We start from the raw sequence: 20,880 nt of genomic DNA, 5'->3' as shown, positions 1-20,880 counted from the left end.
ATAATTGCTTAGGCTATCCATTACTTACGATTTCACCTTTCTACCTTCAACTACTATAACTAACACCAGTCAATGTAAACTAATTTAGTCTCCACTTAGCAGAAATTATGTTGACCTGTCATCAGTAATATATTAAGTCAACACTTAACTCTATATTTGAAATCACAATGACTGACGGACTTTACGTACGACAATTTCTGAAGGACAAACAAATAGAGAAACCAATTGCTAACAGATTCAATGCAAATACGAATAGTTGACCATTGCTGGTGCCGGAAACAGTAGCTTCGTAAGTAGTAAGTGAAATTTGACAAACAAAGTATTATGCCATTGCATACATTATAGCACTTACGAGGCGAGAAGGCAACAAGTATTTTGGCACGTGTGCCTCTTTATAGTGCGGCGTCACTTAAGCAAAAATAGTATCATTTTTTTTTCTCTTCTTTATATCCTACACCATTTATGAAACAAAGATGTGTACAACCGTGGAGCTGGTTCGTCCTTGTATAATACCGTTTTCTAAATCAATCTAAGCGTGTCTACCCATTTACTTGTCAGTCCATCTGTCCTTTTTATTGTTTTGCGTTAAAACTATAGGTCGCGAAGCATCGAGTTATTTTGATAAAGCTTAACACACCGACATTGTTTGATCCAAACACGAACCCCTCCTGCAAATGGTTTGAATCGGAGCATTTTGTCGAACACTTCCCCTATAAAGCCTAAAAGGTACGATTGTTATGTGAATAGCTGTGTCGAACGAAGTAGTAGTGTAGGGTTTTTAATGATGAGCCGTGCAATGTTGTTGTTCACTTTGAATTTATTATTTCTTTCCTTTTAAATGTTTGGATTTAAACATCCCCCCACCAGTAATCACAATAAAGAAATTGAAATCAATATAATCTGATAGATTTATTTTCGCAATTTTCTTCCTTCTAGTTTTCCTTTCAATCTTGCTTCTCACAGACCCCCAAGCATATATTTAAATCAGCAAGAAGTCACACACAAATAACAAGAACATTTTTGTAGAAATTTTTGCATAATAATAAACTTAAAAAGAAAAAACATTGTTCATATTTAAAGCGAAGTTTTTGCCTTTAAGGAATATTTACTTTTTATTTTCTATATTCAACAGCCCTTGTTATATATTTACTTACCGCCATCTCATAGATTTCAAACATTTATTATTGTAGAGAAATTTGTTAGACCTAAGACGAACCTAGGAGAAGTCTCAATGATTTGGGGTGAAATTTGTGATATCTATCATCGACAGCAGGGCCTGCAAAATAGAGTAGGAAATCATAATGGGCTACCTAAAATATCGTATGCGCATCCTATATATAGTCTTCGCCGTTATAACACGATCATTGCGTATAGTACTATATCGAAACTTTTCTCATTGTATATTTAAGCTAAGACATAATATAGAATAACACAGTTTAATAACATAAATGACGGCATTGTATACCTGGCTTGCATTATATCGGAGTCGTGCTACACGAGAATACATAGGTAAATTTTTTAGACCTTAACAAGTGTAGAGGCTATTATGGAAAGCAATCCCTGATATGGAGAAAAGGTCTAATTTTTAATTTTTTACAGACAGACAGACGGACAGGCTGGCAGACAAATGCGCAGACAAGCTCGCTAGTTCGATTCAGAATGATTTTCGAAATCATTTGGTATAACAGAAAGTGGGCCTATCTCAAGCCCTTCTGGATAATGCATACGTCCACGCAAGCTTCATCTATCCTGTACAAAGAGGGATGTAGGGTATAACAATAGCTGCAATTGCAGAATCAATTTTCATTATCACTCTCGCCAAAAATACAGCTAACTTTTTTGTCTCTAAAAGTTAATTGGAACTTCTCTCTCTCTCCTCTTTGTACCCTCTTCTACAAAAGTTTTCTAACATGAGTTGCAAGTACTGGCCTCTTTCGATTTTGCATTTCTGTCAGAATTTTTCTAATAACGAGCTAAAGAACTTCGCAATTGTTTTCAAAATTTTACGCTACGTACTACCGAAGGTTTTTCTTCAACGAGAATATGTTCATTTTTTTTTGTAAATGCGGCTCTCAATGCTTCTGACCCGATTCAATTTATTTCCGAACTCAACCTAACCTTAGGCTTAAGCATAAACGAGATTTTCCTCTAGGCATAAATTGGAACAGATCGTTAGAAAAGCTAGCACGATTTAAAGCACATTTTAGTTATAAGGATATATGCATCAAATCTATTGCATATTTTTAAGCGTTAAAAATACCAGGAAAACTTAATATATCTTCCCGAGAAACCAAAAAAAGTTACTAATCTGTAACAGAGCAGTAGAAACACTAAAACCAGCCACAGCCCACCATTATATACCCTACGTCACTCTGCAGTTATTCATATAACAACTGTGCAAAATAAAACGTTATATAGGAAATGATCAAAAAGGTGTTTTTGAGCCAAAACACATCAGAGTAATAGATTTCATCAGAATATTTCAATAATTGCGATCTGTATGTTGAACACAAGAAACCAAGATGAACAAGCGGACAGATGGACAGACAAGCTTATATCGATTCAGAAAGTGATTCTAATTCTATCCTTGTGCAACATGCATACATCCGCAGAAAGTTAATATATCATGTAAATGTATTTTCTTTTCGCCTATCCATACTGAAGAAAAATATATATGCTTTGCAAGACTGTCATACCTTAAACGTGTTAAATAAATTTAATATTATTCTCTGATACGTTTAACCTTTAATTTTTATTGATCACCTGATTTTGTACTGCTTAGGTCAATAATCTGAATTTCAAATATAAATTCTGCTCAATTGAAGGTAAGAAATCGTAAAACTTATTTTTATTAAAAAATATCTTATTTTTATTTTCCTCTTCTCTCCAATTACAATTAACCACAACAAACGCTTTTGCAATTGCTTTTCTCACACCAAAGTAAAAAAGAAAAAAAAACTTAATACTTTGTTTTCTTCTTCTTTTTTCACTTTGTTGCAAAAAAAAAGAAAAAAAGAAATGAAGAAAATGAACCAACAGTTCATTTCGGTGCATCATCACAACCTCAAAAACCACAGAACTAAAATGTTAAGTGTAATAATATTTAGTTGGTTTTTTTTCCTTGGTGTTAACAAGACAAACATGGGAACTATTTTTTGCAGACCAGATTATGTTATCGAAAGAGACTTTTCTCCTCAGCTTATTCAATTCACTTGTTTCTTGTGAAGAGCGCATCAGCGATTTCTTCCTGGGATAATAACATTCACACCACGTAATATATTGAATTTGCCAAATGTTCACAAACATTAGAAGCGCACACTAAAGACTGCGTAAGGTGGGTATCGTCAATTGCTGGAATCAATTCCATGATATGTGTCTGTACATCTGTCCGTTTGAAATCATGACAGCGCCCATAACAATTTTTCTATAGAAGCAGATTTCAACTCAATTTTGTTTTCTTATGACTTTTACAAAGTCCGGCCATTGTTTATAAGCTTTTCTGGAGGGGGAGGGGGTGAGTGAATTGAAAAATTGTTGTAAATTTATTTTAAAAAAGTCAAAAACACCTTAGCAGGCCACAGTCCACCACTGAATACCCTACCTCAATTCGCTTAACACACTTACGCATACAATGGCTTTTGAAAATAAAAGTTTACAGTGGTCGACAAAGTAGAATCGTAACCATTTTCAGGAGTCTTCACAATAGCGTACAAAATTTCACCAAAACATCTTAAAAATTTCTAACGCAAGTGTTTTAGACAAAAGAATACAAGACGGACACAGGTCAAAATATTTAAAAAATGTGTAACTTGCGTCTTGAACACAGGAATACGAAGCAGACACAAGGACACCATCTGTAAGATTTATGGCCTGTGCGGACGTATAGACAGACCGAGGTGTAAGCAGACATAAAAACTTAGGTTGATTCAAAATATGATTCTTCTTCGGCCCCAAGGACGCACTATTTTCTTGACCACTCCCCGTACAACGTCTTACTGTTCAAAAATTGTGCGAAATAAATTTGCAAATTTTAGAATGTCTTGGCAAAGATCGTTGAGGAAATTAGAAAAATTTGGATCGAATTGGGCAGCGTTTTGACCCCCAATACTAAATACTTCTATTTTACGATGAAATGTAGCCCACTGCAAAAAAAATGAACTGTAGAAAATTTGAACAATGTTTTTCTATTACTTGGATGAAATCTCATATAATAGAAATCAAATTTGGTTGGATTTTATCACGAAAATGAACGAATGATATTCGTTGAACTATTATAAAACATTCAAGGATCGGTCTTGACCAATTATAATCTGTCTACTTGTGTTCTAAAAACGAAATTTTTCCAAAATGTACGGAGTGTCTTTATTTAACTCTTGGGCAGTTCAAGAATCAGTCTACAACTCAACAAAAGAAACTCACAAAACTGAATACTAGATGACATTGCTCCTTAAGGGATAATCGCTCTATCTACGAGAGAACTTTTAGTTTAAATCTTTAAATTTAGTCTCAAAATTGGTTTGTCGCTGCGTAAGACAAATCACACTACATACAAGATGCAATATATGATGTGTAACATATGACAGTATGATATTCGATATGCAAGATACCATGTAGGATATTAAAGTGTAGTGTACGATATGCAACATGAAACGTACAACGAGTTACGATGAGTAAGATACAATACACCATATGTAATGGACTATCTTAAGCTACGATGTTCAATGTACACTATAGTGTTCGATTTACGATAGGCAACATGCGTTATAGGAGATATAACCATATACCATGTGTAATAACAAATGTACGATATTAAGATACGATGTGCGAAATGAAGACACGATTTACAATATTAAGTTACGATGTTCAGTGTGTAGTATGCGGTATACAGTATGGAGGAAAACGCGATATGCGATTTGAAGAAATGATTTCAAATCGGTAACATTCAACCGGTAACACGTGACACACGATGTGTAACTTACGATATACGATATAATATAGGGATATGGTCAGTCTTTTCGTCCTATCTCTCCACTAAATATAGTAGATACGCCAGGTCAGAGATTGAAAGGACCAAATATTTTTCGCTTATAATTGCTCTTATGCTTTGATTAAGTCATTTGATTACGGACTTGTTAGGAAAACTAACTAACATCGGAATGCGACAATAAATAATTACATTTCTATTCTTGTAGTTCAGTCGCAAAGATTGTTGTGTTTGGAATCGATGGTATATTTTAAAAAATCTTCCCTACATATGTATACAAGGCAGCGATCCTTACATTTCACAGGAGCATCTAAATCAAATTTAAAAAAAAAAATCTGGTATCACAAAGAAATTGGAAAGAAGCAAGTACAACACAAAAACGTATAGGAAACCGCAACAAAGTGTAAATGAAATGTTTTACCGTATTAGTTATATTAAGAGTCACACTTTCGTGTAAGTCAAGTACACATTTCACAGTTTTCTAAGGAAAGGAAATATAAATTAGAAAATGTGTATCTATTCTTCCTACATTTACTTATAGAAAGTGTGCAAGAAATGTTACATATAAATATATACATAAACGTATATACAAATATAAACATATACATGTATGTATATACATATATGTATGTATACATGTATCTATATATATGTATATATGTATATATACATGTGTGTGTGTGTGTATATGTATATAAATACATATTGCTATATATATATATATATATGAATATGTACTCTATATATGTACAATCCAAAATACACAAAGACTAGAATGTTATTTGACTTTAATGTTACCATAGGGATAGTAACTAAATCCACTTATTCTTCTAGTAGAACATTTAACCTTGAAAAAAATCAAGTAAGAAAACCAAACTCCATCGGAAACGAATCTTTTAGACCCATCACCGTTTAACTCAAAAAAAGACAAAAGAGGTAAAAGAACAAAAATATCATGCTAATCATTTTTACGGCCAGGAGAACGTTAACAACAGACTTTACGCAGAAGGACTTACTTAAATCGATTTAGAATTTGATGATGATCTAGATTGATGATTTGTGGGGCTCCGATGCTCCCTTCTAGGCGTTGCAAACGTTTCGACAAAATGAATATACCCGTCATCCTCAAGTGATGAGTATAACAAGCAGAAAATAATCTGTTATGATTAAGTTGATGTAACAATAGAAACAAAACTAAGTAAGTCACTGCAACGCAAATTTCTTCCATGTGAAAATTATTCCTTTATTAGAAAAAAAAAAGAAGAAAATTGTAAATTAGAACACGAGCAGCAAACGCATGGAATAAATAAAAGTTATAAACAGTCAGCGCTGGCATAGACAGTCTAGCCTGGTGGTATATATTGTTTTTGAACTTTCTCCTAATAATGCCAAAGCACGGAAAACCTTTACGCGATATTGTAACACTGTTAACGGAAATCATTTTTATTTGAAAGCTTACTTTCAGACATGAATACATATACTGAGGGGGATAGACAAATAGATGCGAGGTGCAATTTTTAATTCGATGCCGCAGAAATTAAAAAAGGTAGCTTCCAAAAAGCTCACAAAACATGTGGCCAAATTGTTGCAAATGAATTCCCGAAAACCCACCTGAGCCAATTCTTATAGTAAAAAGTTGAGGGCTTTTAGGTTGCTTTAGTAGCTTTCTCAGCTGGTTAGTGAGAGACAGTTGGGAAAAGCAAAGTGATTTGTATAATATTTTTCTATCATAAATCGCATTCTTTGAGAGAGAAGCGCAATATGAATGGCTGGAGTAAATTATTGTAACGCCCATGTCGTCAGCTTCGAAATTGGGGAAAAACTTATAAATTTTCTGTCGCATTTCTAGGTCGGTCACAAAACTTTGTCACGAGTGTTTTATACCACCAAAGAAAGTGTAGCTTCACCTGCGTTCGATAATCGCATGATCATTTTAACAAGGTCTAGGACAATTTACAATGAAATTGGAACTGGCAACACCGCATCAACCCTAACTGGTGCCAATCTACCGGAAAAATTAGCTCGGAAGGTTCCCTTGCGAAGAGCAGCTGACTTGGAAAAAGGGAACCGCTGTGCTTTAGCTCATAAAAACCGATTTTGCTTGGAAATAATGTGAGAAAACACTGACTGTTGGGTGGATTTGTATATAAAAACTTGTTGGAAACTGGAATGTTACCGCATGCAAAAAGAAATAAGCCATTGCTATGGAATGATTATCAAATGATAATATACCAGAAATAATAGACCGGAAAGTTCCTTTGCTTTAATTTGAAGAAAGGAAAGACTTCACTTTAACTCATACAAATTGATGCCGACCAAGGGGTGAAAATAGTAAAGAAAAATACCTTGGAAGGAATGGATCCAGGAAGAAATTTACTTCGATCGGGAGGAAAAGTTGCCTGCAGCAATAAGTAAAAATTTTGGGAAAACATTCACTTATTCAGATTCTCAGTAGGGATCTGAGATAATCAATATTACATAATTGTATATACACCTATTTTACTATGCGCCAGAAAATATGCGATGTTTTTGAACTGGATCACTTCTAAATTCTTATTCATACTTGACATAAATCTAAAATCGTTTTCAAATGCGAAAATGTTCCCGTTCTATGAATATAAAATAAAAGGAAAGTGGAAAAAAGCCCCCCACCCCCCGTTCTCCAAGACGGAGCATAAAACAACATACACCTGATTTTCTGTTCATCTCCATACATATATATGCATACTATTGTGATCAAAAAGCATAACCAATTTAATTTTATCTATTTTTTCTACTTATCACTCCAAATCTATTATCCTCATGCCAACGGTTGTCGCAATCCTCGAAGAAGTTGTTATGCTCGATTTCGAGAATGGCATGCAAAGCTTTATGCGATTTAGCTTGCATCTCTTCAGGCGAGCCAAAACATGGTATTTCAAATTTAGGAAATAGTCCGAGGTCACACGAGGCTAACTAAGTTAAATACGTTGGTTATAGGAAGATGTGACTTAAATTTTTAACGAAATGGTCTCGAGGAACTGATGCAGAAATATCTTCTTAGCGATGACATCGCTTAGTTAGAACAACGCCCAGGTGACCCTCACACTCTATTCCAACCGACTGGGACCGCCACAAACATTCACCGTTGGTGTTTATGGTTCACCTAAGAACTGTAGGGGCTGTAACACGTTCAGCACTTGTAGGCACTTGTAAGCACTTAGCATTACATTTCGAATTAAAAAAGACATTTTCCTCCCCTCGCTTTGATTGTTGTTGTCAGCGTTTCCTAGGGATGGAGGGTGCATTAGAAACAAAAAAAGAAATTCTTCAATCATTTTTGTTCTTTTAAAAAAAACACCATAGATGGAGAGCTACAACTTTTTCATTACTCAGGTTTATTAACAACATCTTTGGCTTATAATCTTTTCGATGCGCCCTTGTCTGCGTCGCACGATACTTGGCAAATTGTGTATATCTTCTGCGGTCGATAAGCAAAAAAAAGCGAAAGCATGTAACAAAAGCAACAACGACAAGGAAAGCAACAGACCCTCGGGCAAGTGAAAGTACTTTTGAGGTATGCATAACATAACTTATGCACGATGGTGACAACAACAAAAACGAGAATTATTGGCAAAATTCCAGTGCACTTCTCCGCGTATGTATGTTGTGATGGAATTAAATCTACATAAACAGAGACGAGAAGAGACGCTATCGAGTTGATGCTGATGATAAAGAAAAGATTGAAGATACGTGGAAATGTTAAAAAACCTTTCGTTTTTTTTTCGTCATCCGACTTTTTGTGTTTTTCTGCATATGGCTGCATAGCGTAAAGCCACTTGAATCAATAAGCTCTTAAAAAAAAAAACAAAAATTAAATAAATGAACCAATATTCATCCATTCATTCGTTCATTCATTCCATCTGCTTATAACTACTCATATATACGTATCTTTAACAGCTAACGCTACGTATACATGTATATTTGTACTTATACGTGAAACAATTTTGTTTGTTTTTGTAATTTTCAAACTTTTTTATTACTTTTTTTATAAAAGAATAGTTAAGTACATAAGCATGGTGAACCGACAAGATAACCGCATTAAGGGATGAGAGTACAGTGCCTAAGCAAGGTCTTATGCCAATTGTAAATACGCGTAAACGACTCGTGAAAAAATCGTTCTTGATGAGCGCAGGGTTTCTGACAAGCGTCTACCCATGATTGTCGTCTATTTTAAAATTTAAATAGCCTACACCACTTCCATGAGGAGTGAACGACAAAATTGATCCGGCCCGAATCATTTTCAATAGAGTTCGACCTTACACTGTAACATGTTGGCCGGCCGAATTTCATGAAAATACATCAAAAATTTGCCGTCTGTAGGCTAAGTAAATGAAAATAAAAGGGACAAACGGACAGACAAGCCTGAAATAAATCAGTGATCGAATGATTGCGATCGATGTAATAAAACGACAGTTTATCTCAAGTCCGTCCAAATATTTCACATAGCCGTAGGAAAGAAGTACAAAGAGTATAAAAATACGAAATGAACCATGAAACATCTGTTAATATATACTACTACTACTAATAGAGCCTATATTGAAACCACAACAGTTATTAAAAAATACTTTTTGCATAGTATTATTATACCCATCATCGAAGGATGTGGGGTCAAAATGTTTACAACACTCAGAAGAAGGCTCCAAAAAAGTATATATACTTTGTATATATACTTATTCTTGATCAACATCGAATTCTAAACCGATTTAAGTATCTTCGTCTGTCCTTCCGTCCGTATAAAATTTGTGGTAAGCCTTGTCCTTCTCGCAAAAATGAACTGAAAATCACCTTCAAAATGGTCAAACACACTGAAAATTCTTACACGCAAGTTGCTATTGAGATTGGACCTTGTCAATAGATCGATAATCCCACAATATAATACCCAATACCATTTCCATAACCTGGAATTTTCTCTCTCTCTACTCCCTCTTTTCAAATATAAAAAAAATGTTATTCTGCAGCGCTTGTATATAAATGGAAGAAACCAGCTCAATGCTATAGAATTGAAATTTCATTCTTTTATAAAAAAAGTTGCAGCGCCCAAACTGAAAGTTTGGAGACCATATAAAATCTACATGTTATTGATTGTTCTACCTGCTCATCTCTCTGTTAATTGCTTTGGCAAATGTACTCATGATAATAAAAATAGAGACATTTACTACAAATTTGGCGATTTTGTAGATATTTTAGATGCGTCATATCTGTGAAAGGTCTCGCCCTTGTATTATAGTGTTACCGATCAAGTACATCGCGGCTTTCTGTGTTCTTTCCTCATAAACTGCAACAGACAAATTTGCTTTACACAAAAAAGAAAAAGGTCAGCCACGCCTACGTTTGGAAATTTCCATTTTTTTATTTTTTTTTTTAGGGTAACGGTGACGGGTCTAAGAGTGCCCCTCACGGCCGAATATAATTTTCTTGGTTGTTTTTCTATTATAATTATTACTGAAAGGAATCTTCACGTCGGGACAGACTTTTAAGATCCCTTAGTTCATTTTTTCATTATAATATATTATGAATAACTTACCTCTAAATTTACACGTTTCAATCATTTCATCACTGTGATCGGGACAATCTGAATCCCCATCACATAAGTAACGTATTGGTATGCAAGCACCATTACCGCATTGAAATTGCTTATCCGCACATTTTCTAGTAACATTTTGTCCTGAAAAGAAAAATTTTTTTAATAAAAAATTTTCAATTAACATTATTTTACCAATAAAAAATAAGTAATCTTTCTTTTTTGGTTCTTTTTTTTTTTTATCAAAGAGATAAAATTTTATGAACAGCACATGTTTACAATGCCATCACCATCGCAGCAACGTGTGACCTTTTATTGAACTTTTGTTAAACTTGTAACATTCTCCTTGAAAAAGGAAAATTATAGAGAAATCAACTTTTCTAAGCGAGGGGATAGGAAAAGCCTTCAAACTATTATGTGCTACTTATTTCAATGTGCAAAGAGACAAAATTCACAAAAGGAAAAAAAACGTTTATCCACCGATTTATTGAATGGATGGATGAATGTACAAAAAGAAAAAAAAAAGAAAAAAACAAAAACATGAAAGAGATTACACTTGCGCTAAGACGAATTTTCGAATAACACGGAGGATGTCTCCTATTCGAGTAATGCGGCGACGACCCGAAGAAGATCAGGATAGAGAAAACGATAAGTAGATAGTGGCCATAACCTAGTGGGTGTAGGTTCAGATTATATAGATGTTTAACGTCTGCAACTGGTATGAAGCCTTAATGAGACGACTTCCGTAAATCTATTGACAGCTACGCCAGGCCCCCCAACACCCTGAACTATCGTTAGGTTTTCGAGAATCAATTGATTATATATTGGACTTCCCGAGTAGCTGATTTCATTGGTGACGAGGTCTGCATGCAGACGACCCAGGATATTCCCGAAGACTCTCTAATGAAAGTAACCCCGTCGCCGGGGAATGACTGTGTGTCCAGTCGGTAAATATTGCGCCTTTACCAATTAAGCACTTGCTCTAGCTAGGACCGAACAAAACTCTAAAGCACTTGAGATTGAATCCGCGAACAATGATTTTGTACTCGCGATTCTTATTTATTCGCCTACTCATTGTACATTCAATATATCACATGGATTTAAAATCACGATATGGCAGCACTTTTTAAGTAACAATTAACTTTATTTCTTTTTGCGCGGTCGATAAGCTCCTTCGAAGCCGGGGCGAAAAACAATTTTGCTAAAAAATGCGCATGAGATATGATAAATTTGGGGATTTGCTGTACAACTTGAAAAACCGTGTAAGATGAAAGAACTCTAAATATTTTCTTAAAAAATCGTGCAAAAAAAGTCATAATGAAATCCATATTACATATCTATAAAACGAAAACAATTCACTCTTATTACAAAAAATTTTAAAATTAATATACAGTAAAAATTCAATCCATGAGTATAAAATGTAAAAATTTTGAATTAAATTGCGCCGCCACCTGATAAATAGCGGGTACAGTTATTACGAACTGAGCCATCAACAAGCCATCAACCTAATGAAAATTGTATCCTACGAATTGAACAAAAAAATAAATACTGAATGACGAAATGGTTTATTCAAGTTGACGAGATAAAGAAAAAAGTAATCATAAAATTTGGGTATGGCCCTTAGCAGACCAAGGCACTAATAAAGTCAAAACTAGAATCGAGAGAACTTTTTTTTGGTATTACTGCTAGAACTGAAAATTTGTAAAAAAAAGTGTTGTAATAAAATCGCGGTAATTTTCAAACTTTTCTATAAATAAGAGTGAAAGAGAGGGAAAGAGAGAGGGAGAGAGAGCTTCATTTTTGCGACCAATAGAATGTATACAACAGACATATTACACAGATGGACAGACGGGCATGTCGAAATAGAGCACGAATATATATACTTTGCTCAGTTTCTAACGCTTCCGGGCTTTATAAACGTTTTGACAAAATGATGAGTATAATACTTATGACTTTTATACTCTGGAACAAGGATGGAATAGTACCCAGAATAACCAGGAAGACCAAGAAGGGTTATAAGCGCCAAATTTTATAACATAGTTATTCAACTTATGAAGCAAACCAGCTATATAAAGCGCTATCATATTCGGGCGTCTTTATCTTCAGTGACTACAATTTGTTCTGATATCTGAAGGAAATGGAATGTCAAATCACAAGCTTATATGAGAACTGATTATTTTGCGTCAAAACATGAAGAGCATTGTTTTTCGAAGTTTTTGATACATTTTTTCTAAAGTGATGCAAGTCTTCTTTCATATTATATCCTGATATTTAAGGAATTGAAAAATATTGATTGATGTGTATAAAGTACGCTGATGTTGTATTTTTATACCCCATACAACTAGTGGTACAAAGATATGTTAAGATTGTGTGAGAAAGACTTGAGATATACCGTTCGATTTATAAAATGGTTCATAAACTTGTGTTGAATGAGCTTATTTGTCCGTCTGTCTATTTTGTTTTCTTATTGTTTTCAATACAGAGCGAGGTTTAGGATCATTTTTGGATTCGATATAAGCTTGTCTCTCGGTATGTCCGCTTCGTTTTCCCGCGTTGAACCAGATATTTTGATGAAACAGGTTTTGGGTCCAAGGACGAACGATATTACAACTTGTCTGTCCATCTGTCCGCCTGTCTGCCTTTTTTTCTTTTTATTTTCAATACAGAGAGAGATTTCGCATTATTGTCGATATCGATATAAGCTTGTCTGTCCGTCTGTCCGTCCTGCTTTCTCAAACATACAGCTTGTAATTTTTGAGATATTTTGATGAAATTTGCTACATTGACCTATTTGGATCCAAGAAGAAATACTGTTGAATGGGACCACTTTTTCAACCACCTTCCATATAAAGTCTTGCTTTGAAAAGTCGTTATATAAATAAGTGTAGAGTGGTGGCAAGTATTTAATGCTGGGCCGTGCCCCGCTATAATGTTTTTACTCGCTTAAATATTAAATTGATTTAAAGTCTGTAATTTAGAGGATCGGGGAATATTACTTCAAAGAAATTGACAAGTTTGATGACATCATAAATGGACTTGTATAACATTATTACACATAATGTCTTTTCAGAGAACGCACTTACATCACTCTTAAGAAAGAATTTAACTTATATTCTTTCTACAAATTTTTTTTTGCATCTCTGTTCAAATAGCAAAAATCAGGATAAAATACAAAATTTTTCTTTCGAAGATGTTATTAAAAAATGAATTTTTCCAGGCAGATGCGTTAGCTTAGCTTACATTATTCATTGTCAGTTTCTTAAAAAAGTTTGTTAAAAATTTTAAAATGCAAACTTAAGCAAAGTTAATTTATGCCGTTCTTCTGCCAAGTTAAAGTTTAAGATAATCTCAGTCTATTTCTTTTCTTTTCTTTGCTTCATCGTATACGAGGTCGATGGCATTTTTTAAAAATTAATATATAAACAAGATTAGGTGTAATTACTTAAATCAATTAAAAAGTTTATTATGTTTAAGTGGTATTTTTGTAATTAAAAAGCATTGGTCTTTTATTAATCCCAAAATAGTTGTCAACGCTTTGCCGTAAAACATGCGAGGTAGGCAGGGGTCAAACCTAAAGCTGGTAGAAATACAGGCAGAATATGATTCCTTGACGCGGGCAGAATATATACTAATATATAACAGAACAAATACAAGCAAAAGCTTTGGCAAACATCATTAAATACCCTACACCACTGTCCTTAAGTATAGTTATTCAAATAACGATCTTTCAAAATAAGGCCTTTTATCGGAAGTGACCAAAAAAGTGGTCCGATTCGAACCATTGTCAATAGCTCTTGCCCCTAATCGAAAACGCGTCAGTGTACCAGTCTGTTCATCGAAATATCTTAAAAATTGCGGCCTGTAAATTTCGAAAAAGAGAATGGACGAACGAACAGACATGTTCAAAGCTATTGAGAAAGTGATTCTGATTCGATCGGGTCTATTTGCAATGTTTCCGGGCATTGCTTACATCCGCACAACCCTAATATATCCTTATGCCACAAGATGAGTAGGGTCTGACAATGTCTAGTAAACAAGAAAATAGTTTCATTCCTTCAGGCGAGATTTTTCTTTATAAACTGCCGACCATCGTCTGCCCCGCGCACTACCTGCTCAATGATAGCTGCCTCCAAGATCAAGCAAAGATTATTCACCTTGTATATATCGGAAATCTAATTGTATACATATCTCACATGTTCCAGATTACGGTTTGGATTTATACTTAGTAGTACTTTATAGATAGCACACCCAATTTCTGTTCCGATAATATTTTAATTTCGATTGGCGCGTACCTTGGTCGGTAAAGACATAACACTTATCGATCGAGTACACAGCTCCCAAGCTGCGACCAAATCTCAACTCTCACGGGCCGATATTTTAATTACGATCGGTGTGTGGTCACAGCTCGGTCGATAAACGCATAACACTTACGAATCAAGTACATATGTCCCAAGTTGCGACCAAATCCCTGTCTCTCTCTCTTTCCCCTGCTTTCTGCTATCAATGTAATACACGTATACGGACGTCCCCTTCGTGATTCGTCATAAAAAAAGAAAGTTGTATAAACTGTAAACATGACACACGTTTAAATCGATTCAAAAAATGATTCAAAATCAATTGTTATAATCAAAGCTGACTCCCTCTTAAATCATTCTGATAGTTATTTAGCGAAGTGATCCTTACCCAAACGGGGAAAAAAATGATTTCAATTTAAACTTTTCAAAAATTAAACATTGTTTTATATAAAACTGTTTTCAAAAAGACATTTATGCCTAAAAATGTCTAAGCAATGGAACAGATTGACATTCATGTCCATGAAACTGTCACGAACCTATAAAGGGCATTACAATCAGTTCAACGTAGACAATATTGAAGTATGAAAGCAAAAAGAAAAAAAATCAAAAACATGTCACGTTTGTAAAGTGTCAATTTACAGCGGTGTTACGGCCGGAAAGAGACAATAAAAGAAAATTCTTCTTCACCACTTCGGGCATATTGAATTTATCAAATGTTTGTAACGCGTGGAAATACGTATGCGTTTTGGATAAGAGAATTAAATTTAATCAGGCTTCTATCCATTTAGTTAAATGACTATTGCGAAGCTAACGGCACATCTAGGAAAAAAAATAAGTCTAGAATTATTTTTTCATCAGATTAACCCTCTACAATCGATAAGATCGGTCTATTGACTCGAGTTCGATTTCTAGCAAATTAGTTAACCTTAAACTCGAGACTGAATAGTGCCTTCAGCTTAGAATTAAATGTTTAGGTCGCTTTCATTTCTCCTTTAAGAAAGTATTCAGTGTCAAGTTCAAAAAACAGAGCAAGGTAAGACAAAATTGTGCATCGGGAGTGGTTTGAATTACCTATCTACCTAAGGCTGCCATATTGAAGAAAAATAAAATTTAAAGTATTTACCATATTTATAAACCGTATATTCCACTTCCTATCCATTTCAAATTTCGTTTACAAGCTGATGCAGGATGTCAAAGAAATCGTCATAAGTTAAACTTAATTTCCTGAGAGGCATAACCATTTTGTTAAAACACTGGCAACGTTTAAAAGGAAGCTTCAGACACCCTACAAAGTAGGTATATTCTTGGTCGGCAGCAAATTCTATATCGATTTCAGCATGTCCGTCCATCCATCCGTGTAAAGTCCATTGTAAACATTTTCCTGCCTGCTAAAATAAAATTATTAACTTCAAATTTGGTAAAAATATTGAAAGTTCTTGCATGCAGATTGGCTCAAATCGGTTGAAGGACACGCCTACAGATCTAAGGAAACTGAGAAAAAGAAAGAAAAATTTGATTGTTCTCTTGTTCACTACGAATCTACCTATATGCACTAGGGGCGATTATGTAATACTTGTACAAAGTGGGCAAAACTGACTACGTCTATCCAATATTATAGTGTTTTTTTTTTTCAATGGTTTTCTAACGGATGGAAAGAATCTTCAAAGTATATAAATTCTTGCCTAGTTTCAAATTCGGAATAAACCTAAATGTCTGTCCGTCTGTTAATCTAGCATTTGTCCGTCTTCTAGTCTGTCCCTCTGTCCAACTGTATAATATCGGTGGTACACATCCTCCCAATCGCAAAAGAGAGAATTTCGCTGACAAGTTTGCAAAAGACTTTGAAAATGATCCAAAGATGAAAGGATACGTCTGTAACGACCGCGCAACTATGCAAAAATAACTGTGAATATATTTGCTTTCCGTAATTTTTGTTTGTTACTCGTGGAATACAACGCATCCACCATACATACTGTCACTTTAATTTTAAAAATGGAAAAAAGCAGCCGCGTCCATCCAACTCTTTTCCTTTTTTTTTTTTAGTCGGTGATGGGTATAAAAAGATTCGGTCATGACTGTATATAATTTTCTTTCCCTTCCTTTTTTTTTTTTTTTTTTTTTTTGTTATTCTACTGCTGTCACTTTACCTTTCTTGTAGATTTTCATTTATTCGCTCTATATATTGAACAAAGTGTCAAATGATATGTGAGGTTTTCATACAACGTGTGAATAGATGAATTTTTCATGTTAACTTCTTTACTTCAGGATCAATAAATTTCAATTAAATGAATTAAGCCAAAGCCAACATTGATTGATAGAGTAAATTAAAGATCAAATGTCAAAAAAACAACAAAAAAAACAAAAATAAAATAGGATTACGTAAGAAGTCCAAAAAAATTTTATTTTAATTAAGAAAAGTAAAATCGAAAGGAATCCGCTTTGATTGCTTTTTTAATACGATATATAGAGGGAAGAGGAATGTAACGAGAATTCTCCTTTTTTATATTGAATTTGAATATTGTTTTTTGTTTCTTTTCCTTGCTTGCTTCCATTTTCGTAGGTAATGAATTTTCAAATTGATTGTACTGTTATGCTTGTGCACTTAAGAGTTTAAGGGTATATTAATTTTGTGCGGATATATGTAACGTCAAGACCGATTTGAAATAAATCTACTTTTTCATATACCAATCAATGCAAAATTCCTTTCTGAATTGACTTACTCCGCTTGTTCACATACTACTGTGATCAAAAAATAAGACCAATTTAATTTTTTCTTTTTTCACTCTCCAATTCTCTTCTATTATTCTTCCAAATCAAAAATCATCACCTTTTATCAAGAAAATCACGCAAAGCAAAAATCGGATTTTATATCTTGCAAAATCAAGCGCAGCTAAAACAGCAAATTTGATATAAACACTTGTCACAGTGCTACTAATTTAGACAAAATTTATATTTCTGATAATCGATATATCCACGCCATTTAACTTGAATATTGGTCTTACTTTTAAACTTGAATATTAGTATTACGTCTTGTGTTAAAGGCGCGCAACTCTCGGACCGGACTACTCTTACAATCACTACAAGCGCAGAAAGCACTATTTGTTTATAAATCATAGTACGAAAAAAAATTTGTTACTTTCAATATCCCACGATGAATGTATCAAAGGTAAATATACGACTTATGAGGGGAATTACGAAGAATTTGAACAGGATGGTACTGCTTTTTGAATCACCTTCCAAATTTTTTTCTTTTCGCTTTTTTTTTTGTATTTGATCGGCCAATCATTGGGAGGCCCCCCATGGATCGGCCAATCATTGAGAGGCCAATCATTGCGGTCCTGGCAAAGGTGCACAATCCATCTTATGAGCTTTTCGCCAAACGCAGTCGTGCGCCTCCAATTCGCAACACCAGAATAAAAATTTTAGACTATATTACAACTTTGTAAATCCTTTTTTTCAGCCAGGAAAAGGATATTCTTAAGTATCCAATTTATCCATGGGAATATGTAATATAATATATAAATATGTATATTTATTAATATAATTATCAATATCTGGTTTTGAAACTGTGATCTATATTCAATTTTTTTTCTTTTATATGCTTAGCTTAAAAATCACGGCTTAGCGCACCAGCGCCTTACTCTCTGGCTTTTAGGCTGTCTAACGAATTTATCGACTTGTACAATCGAAGGATTTTTTATTCGCTATTAATAACACTTAATCGACAATTGTAAACTCACTACTTGCAACGACGAATCGATGATCGCTAGCTAGGTAGCTCGATCGATCTTACAAGATATCAATAGCTACAACTCTATCGCGCGTCAATCATTACACGCTGATATTTGCATTGATTTCTAGAAAATCATCGTCTGTATGTCTTACAGAGACGGTATCAGAAGAAGTGAACACATTTGTTATATCGCAAGTGTAATATACTTTTGGATATAAAATTACTCGCCGTCGGACTAGATCTTTGTTCATTAACTAGATGGCTAGAGGTTTTAAGAAACCCTTCAGCCATTGTAACCGAGCAAGCATCGTCCTGGTCTAATATGAGTTTGAAAGCTAACTAAAGCTAAAATTTCCATATCGAAGACTAGAGTTTTAGAACCAATTAAAGTCACGAAAAACAATTCGCTGACGAAATTAGAAATCATTCATGAGTCATTTTAAACGCAATGTATACAGTTCCGTGTCAATTATTGGTTCCATTATCTTCTAACCGATATGTAAAATTTTCTTGAGTAAATTACTATTCATTGCAGGTACTTTCCACGGAATGTGTCTATAGTAGAGGGACCTTTAAAGGCTTGACTAACCTTTACTCGAAATTGATTTGACAAAGGCGAGAGAAAAGATTATTTCGAATTTTCAACGCTAGATTTTCAGAACTTATTTCAGCAGATGGACAGACAGACAAACATACATAATTAAAACGATTCCTCTATTCAAGTAGATACTGAATACATATCAATATATAATTTATGACATCTTACATGCATATATCTATGTTAGGTACATAAAGTTGTGTTTCTATGTACATTTCAAGGTCATGGGAATGGTTTATTCTTTTAATTGTAATCACTTTGTTTGCCTTCATCATAGAGTTCATTGAAAAAGTTGAGTTGCTTGGGAATTTTTTTTTTGGGCTTTTTTTCTTTAAAGAAATTACTGCTTAAGAGTTTCTCTTACATATAATTAATTGAACTCTTTAACCTTTTTTTTAATTGTTCCAGCATTACTGCATATGACGTATGGTACAGTTTATTGAGGGTGAACTTTAAAAACTATGAAGCAAGCTGTTGCAATTGATAGGCTGCAATGAATTTGCTTTTATACACAGCATGATGCAAAAAAAAAAAAAAAAAATACAAAAAAACTAACGAAAAAGCAAGTAAGAAAGTAAAGGGAGCTTTAGGACCAACATTGAAGAGCGCTTTAACGAATGGGAACTATACAAATATTGAAAATATTTGCAGATAAAGAGTCGTGAGCGTCCAATCAGTGTTTGCGGGTACAATGCCGCTTGACTATAGTTAGTCGTACGTATAGCAAGTGGTCAGTTAATGGACATAAGAGTGCTTACGGATTGGTCACACATCAACTAAGATGCGGCCAGTTCATATATCTGTCCTCCGGATTCCGGTTATTTCCACGCTAAAAACTTGACAAATATTTGATAATAATCACTACGTATTGCTGGCTTACAAGGGGCGTGTCGAGCCCTTTTTCGAACCTCACGACTTAAAGAGTATATGTAACACTTCTTTCCTTTATACCTTTATTAACGCAATTGTATACATTTAAATACCGGAGGCAGTTAATTCTTTCTTTCACCCGCGGAGCATTATGTACGCGATCGCCAATTGAACTGCTCGCGTGGCAGCTAAAGCTCAGGTGAAATCGCACACACTTAACGGACGCCGTAAGCGTGGAACAGACATCTACACTATATATCTCATTGCGGTTTGATCGTCCATAGAAGAATAAGCAAGTCGCGCTGCCTGAAAAGGAAACCATCTTAATTATTCTGTGTTAGCATCACACATGACAAAAGATGCCCGGACAGATTCACACGATTGCGAACTCTTCTGCCGCCATTGCAATTAAAGCCTAAGCGAAATTATCGGAGGGACGTAGTGGATATAGCACGCTTAGAACCGCCTCCTAACTCGTCATACGAGGGATCAGGCCGTCTTCGTCAGTGCGGCCTAATCGTGCAAGAAAGAACGTATGTTGCAGCATTTACAACGGAATCATGTTAATTAATAGCTAGGAACATCAACTATCACGTCTACAAAGGACAGCCTCGCACAATCACGGATTGAATTGCTCCCGTGGCATTTAAAGCCTACGTGAAATTATCGAACAGACTTTCAAAGAGGCAGAGCGACGTTTAAGGCTGCTCATAAAAAGGTAGAAAGGCACACAGCCTCACACAATCTTGGCTTGAAGTGCTCCCGTGGCATTTAAAGCCTACGTGAAATTATCGAACAGACTTTCGAAGAGGCAGAGCGACGTTTACGTCTGCTCAT

At 34.6% G+C, this 20,880-nt stretch overlaps 1 protein-coding gene across 7 annotated transcripts in view; it reads right to left on the bottom strand.

Moving 5' to 3' along the window:
* LOC119639995 (very low-density lipoprotein receptor-like) overlaps positions 1–20,880 on the bottom strand; it is a 226,995-nt gene that overhangs the window by 162,478 nt on the left and 43,637 nt on the right. For all 7 annotated transcript variants that reach the window (XM_038037760.1, XM_038037758.1, XM_038037759.1 and 4 more), the window contains exon 2: positions 10,551–10,691. In XM_038037760.1, coding sequence (XP_037893688.1) covers positions 10,551–10,691 — 141 coding nt within the window. The remainder of the gene's footprint in view (positions 1–10,550; positions 10,692–20,880) is intronic.

The sequence above is a fragment of the Glossina fuscipes genome, unplaced genomic scaffold (genome assembly GCF_014805625.2).
Source record: "Glossina fuscipes isolate IAEA_lab_2018 unplaced genomic scaffold, Yale_Gfus_2 114, whole genome shotgun sequence".
NCBI lineage: Eukaryota > Metazoa > Arthropoda > Insecta > Diptera > Glossinidae > Glossina > Glossina fuscipes.
This window is presented reverse-complemented; position numbering and strand designations above follow the sequence as displayed.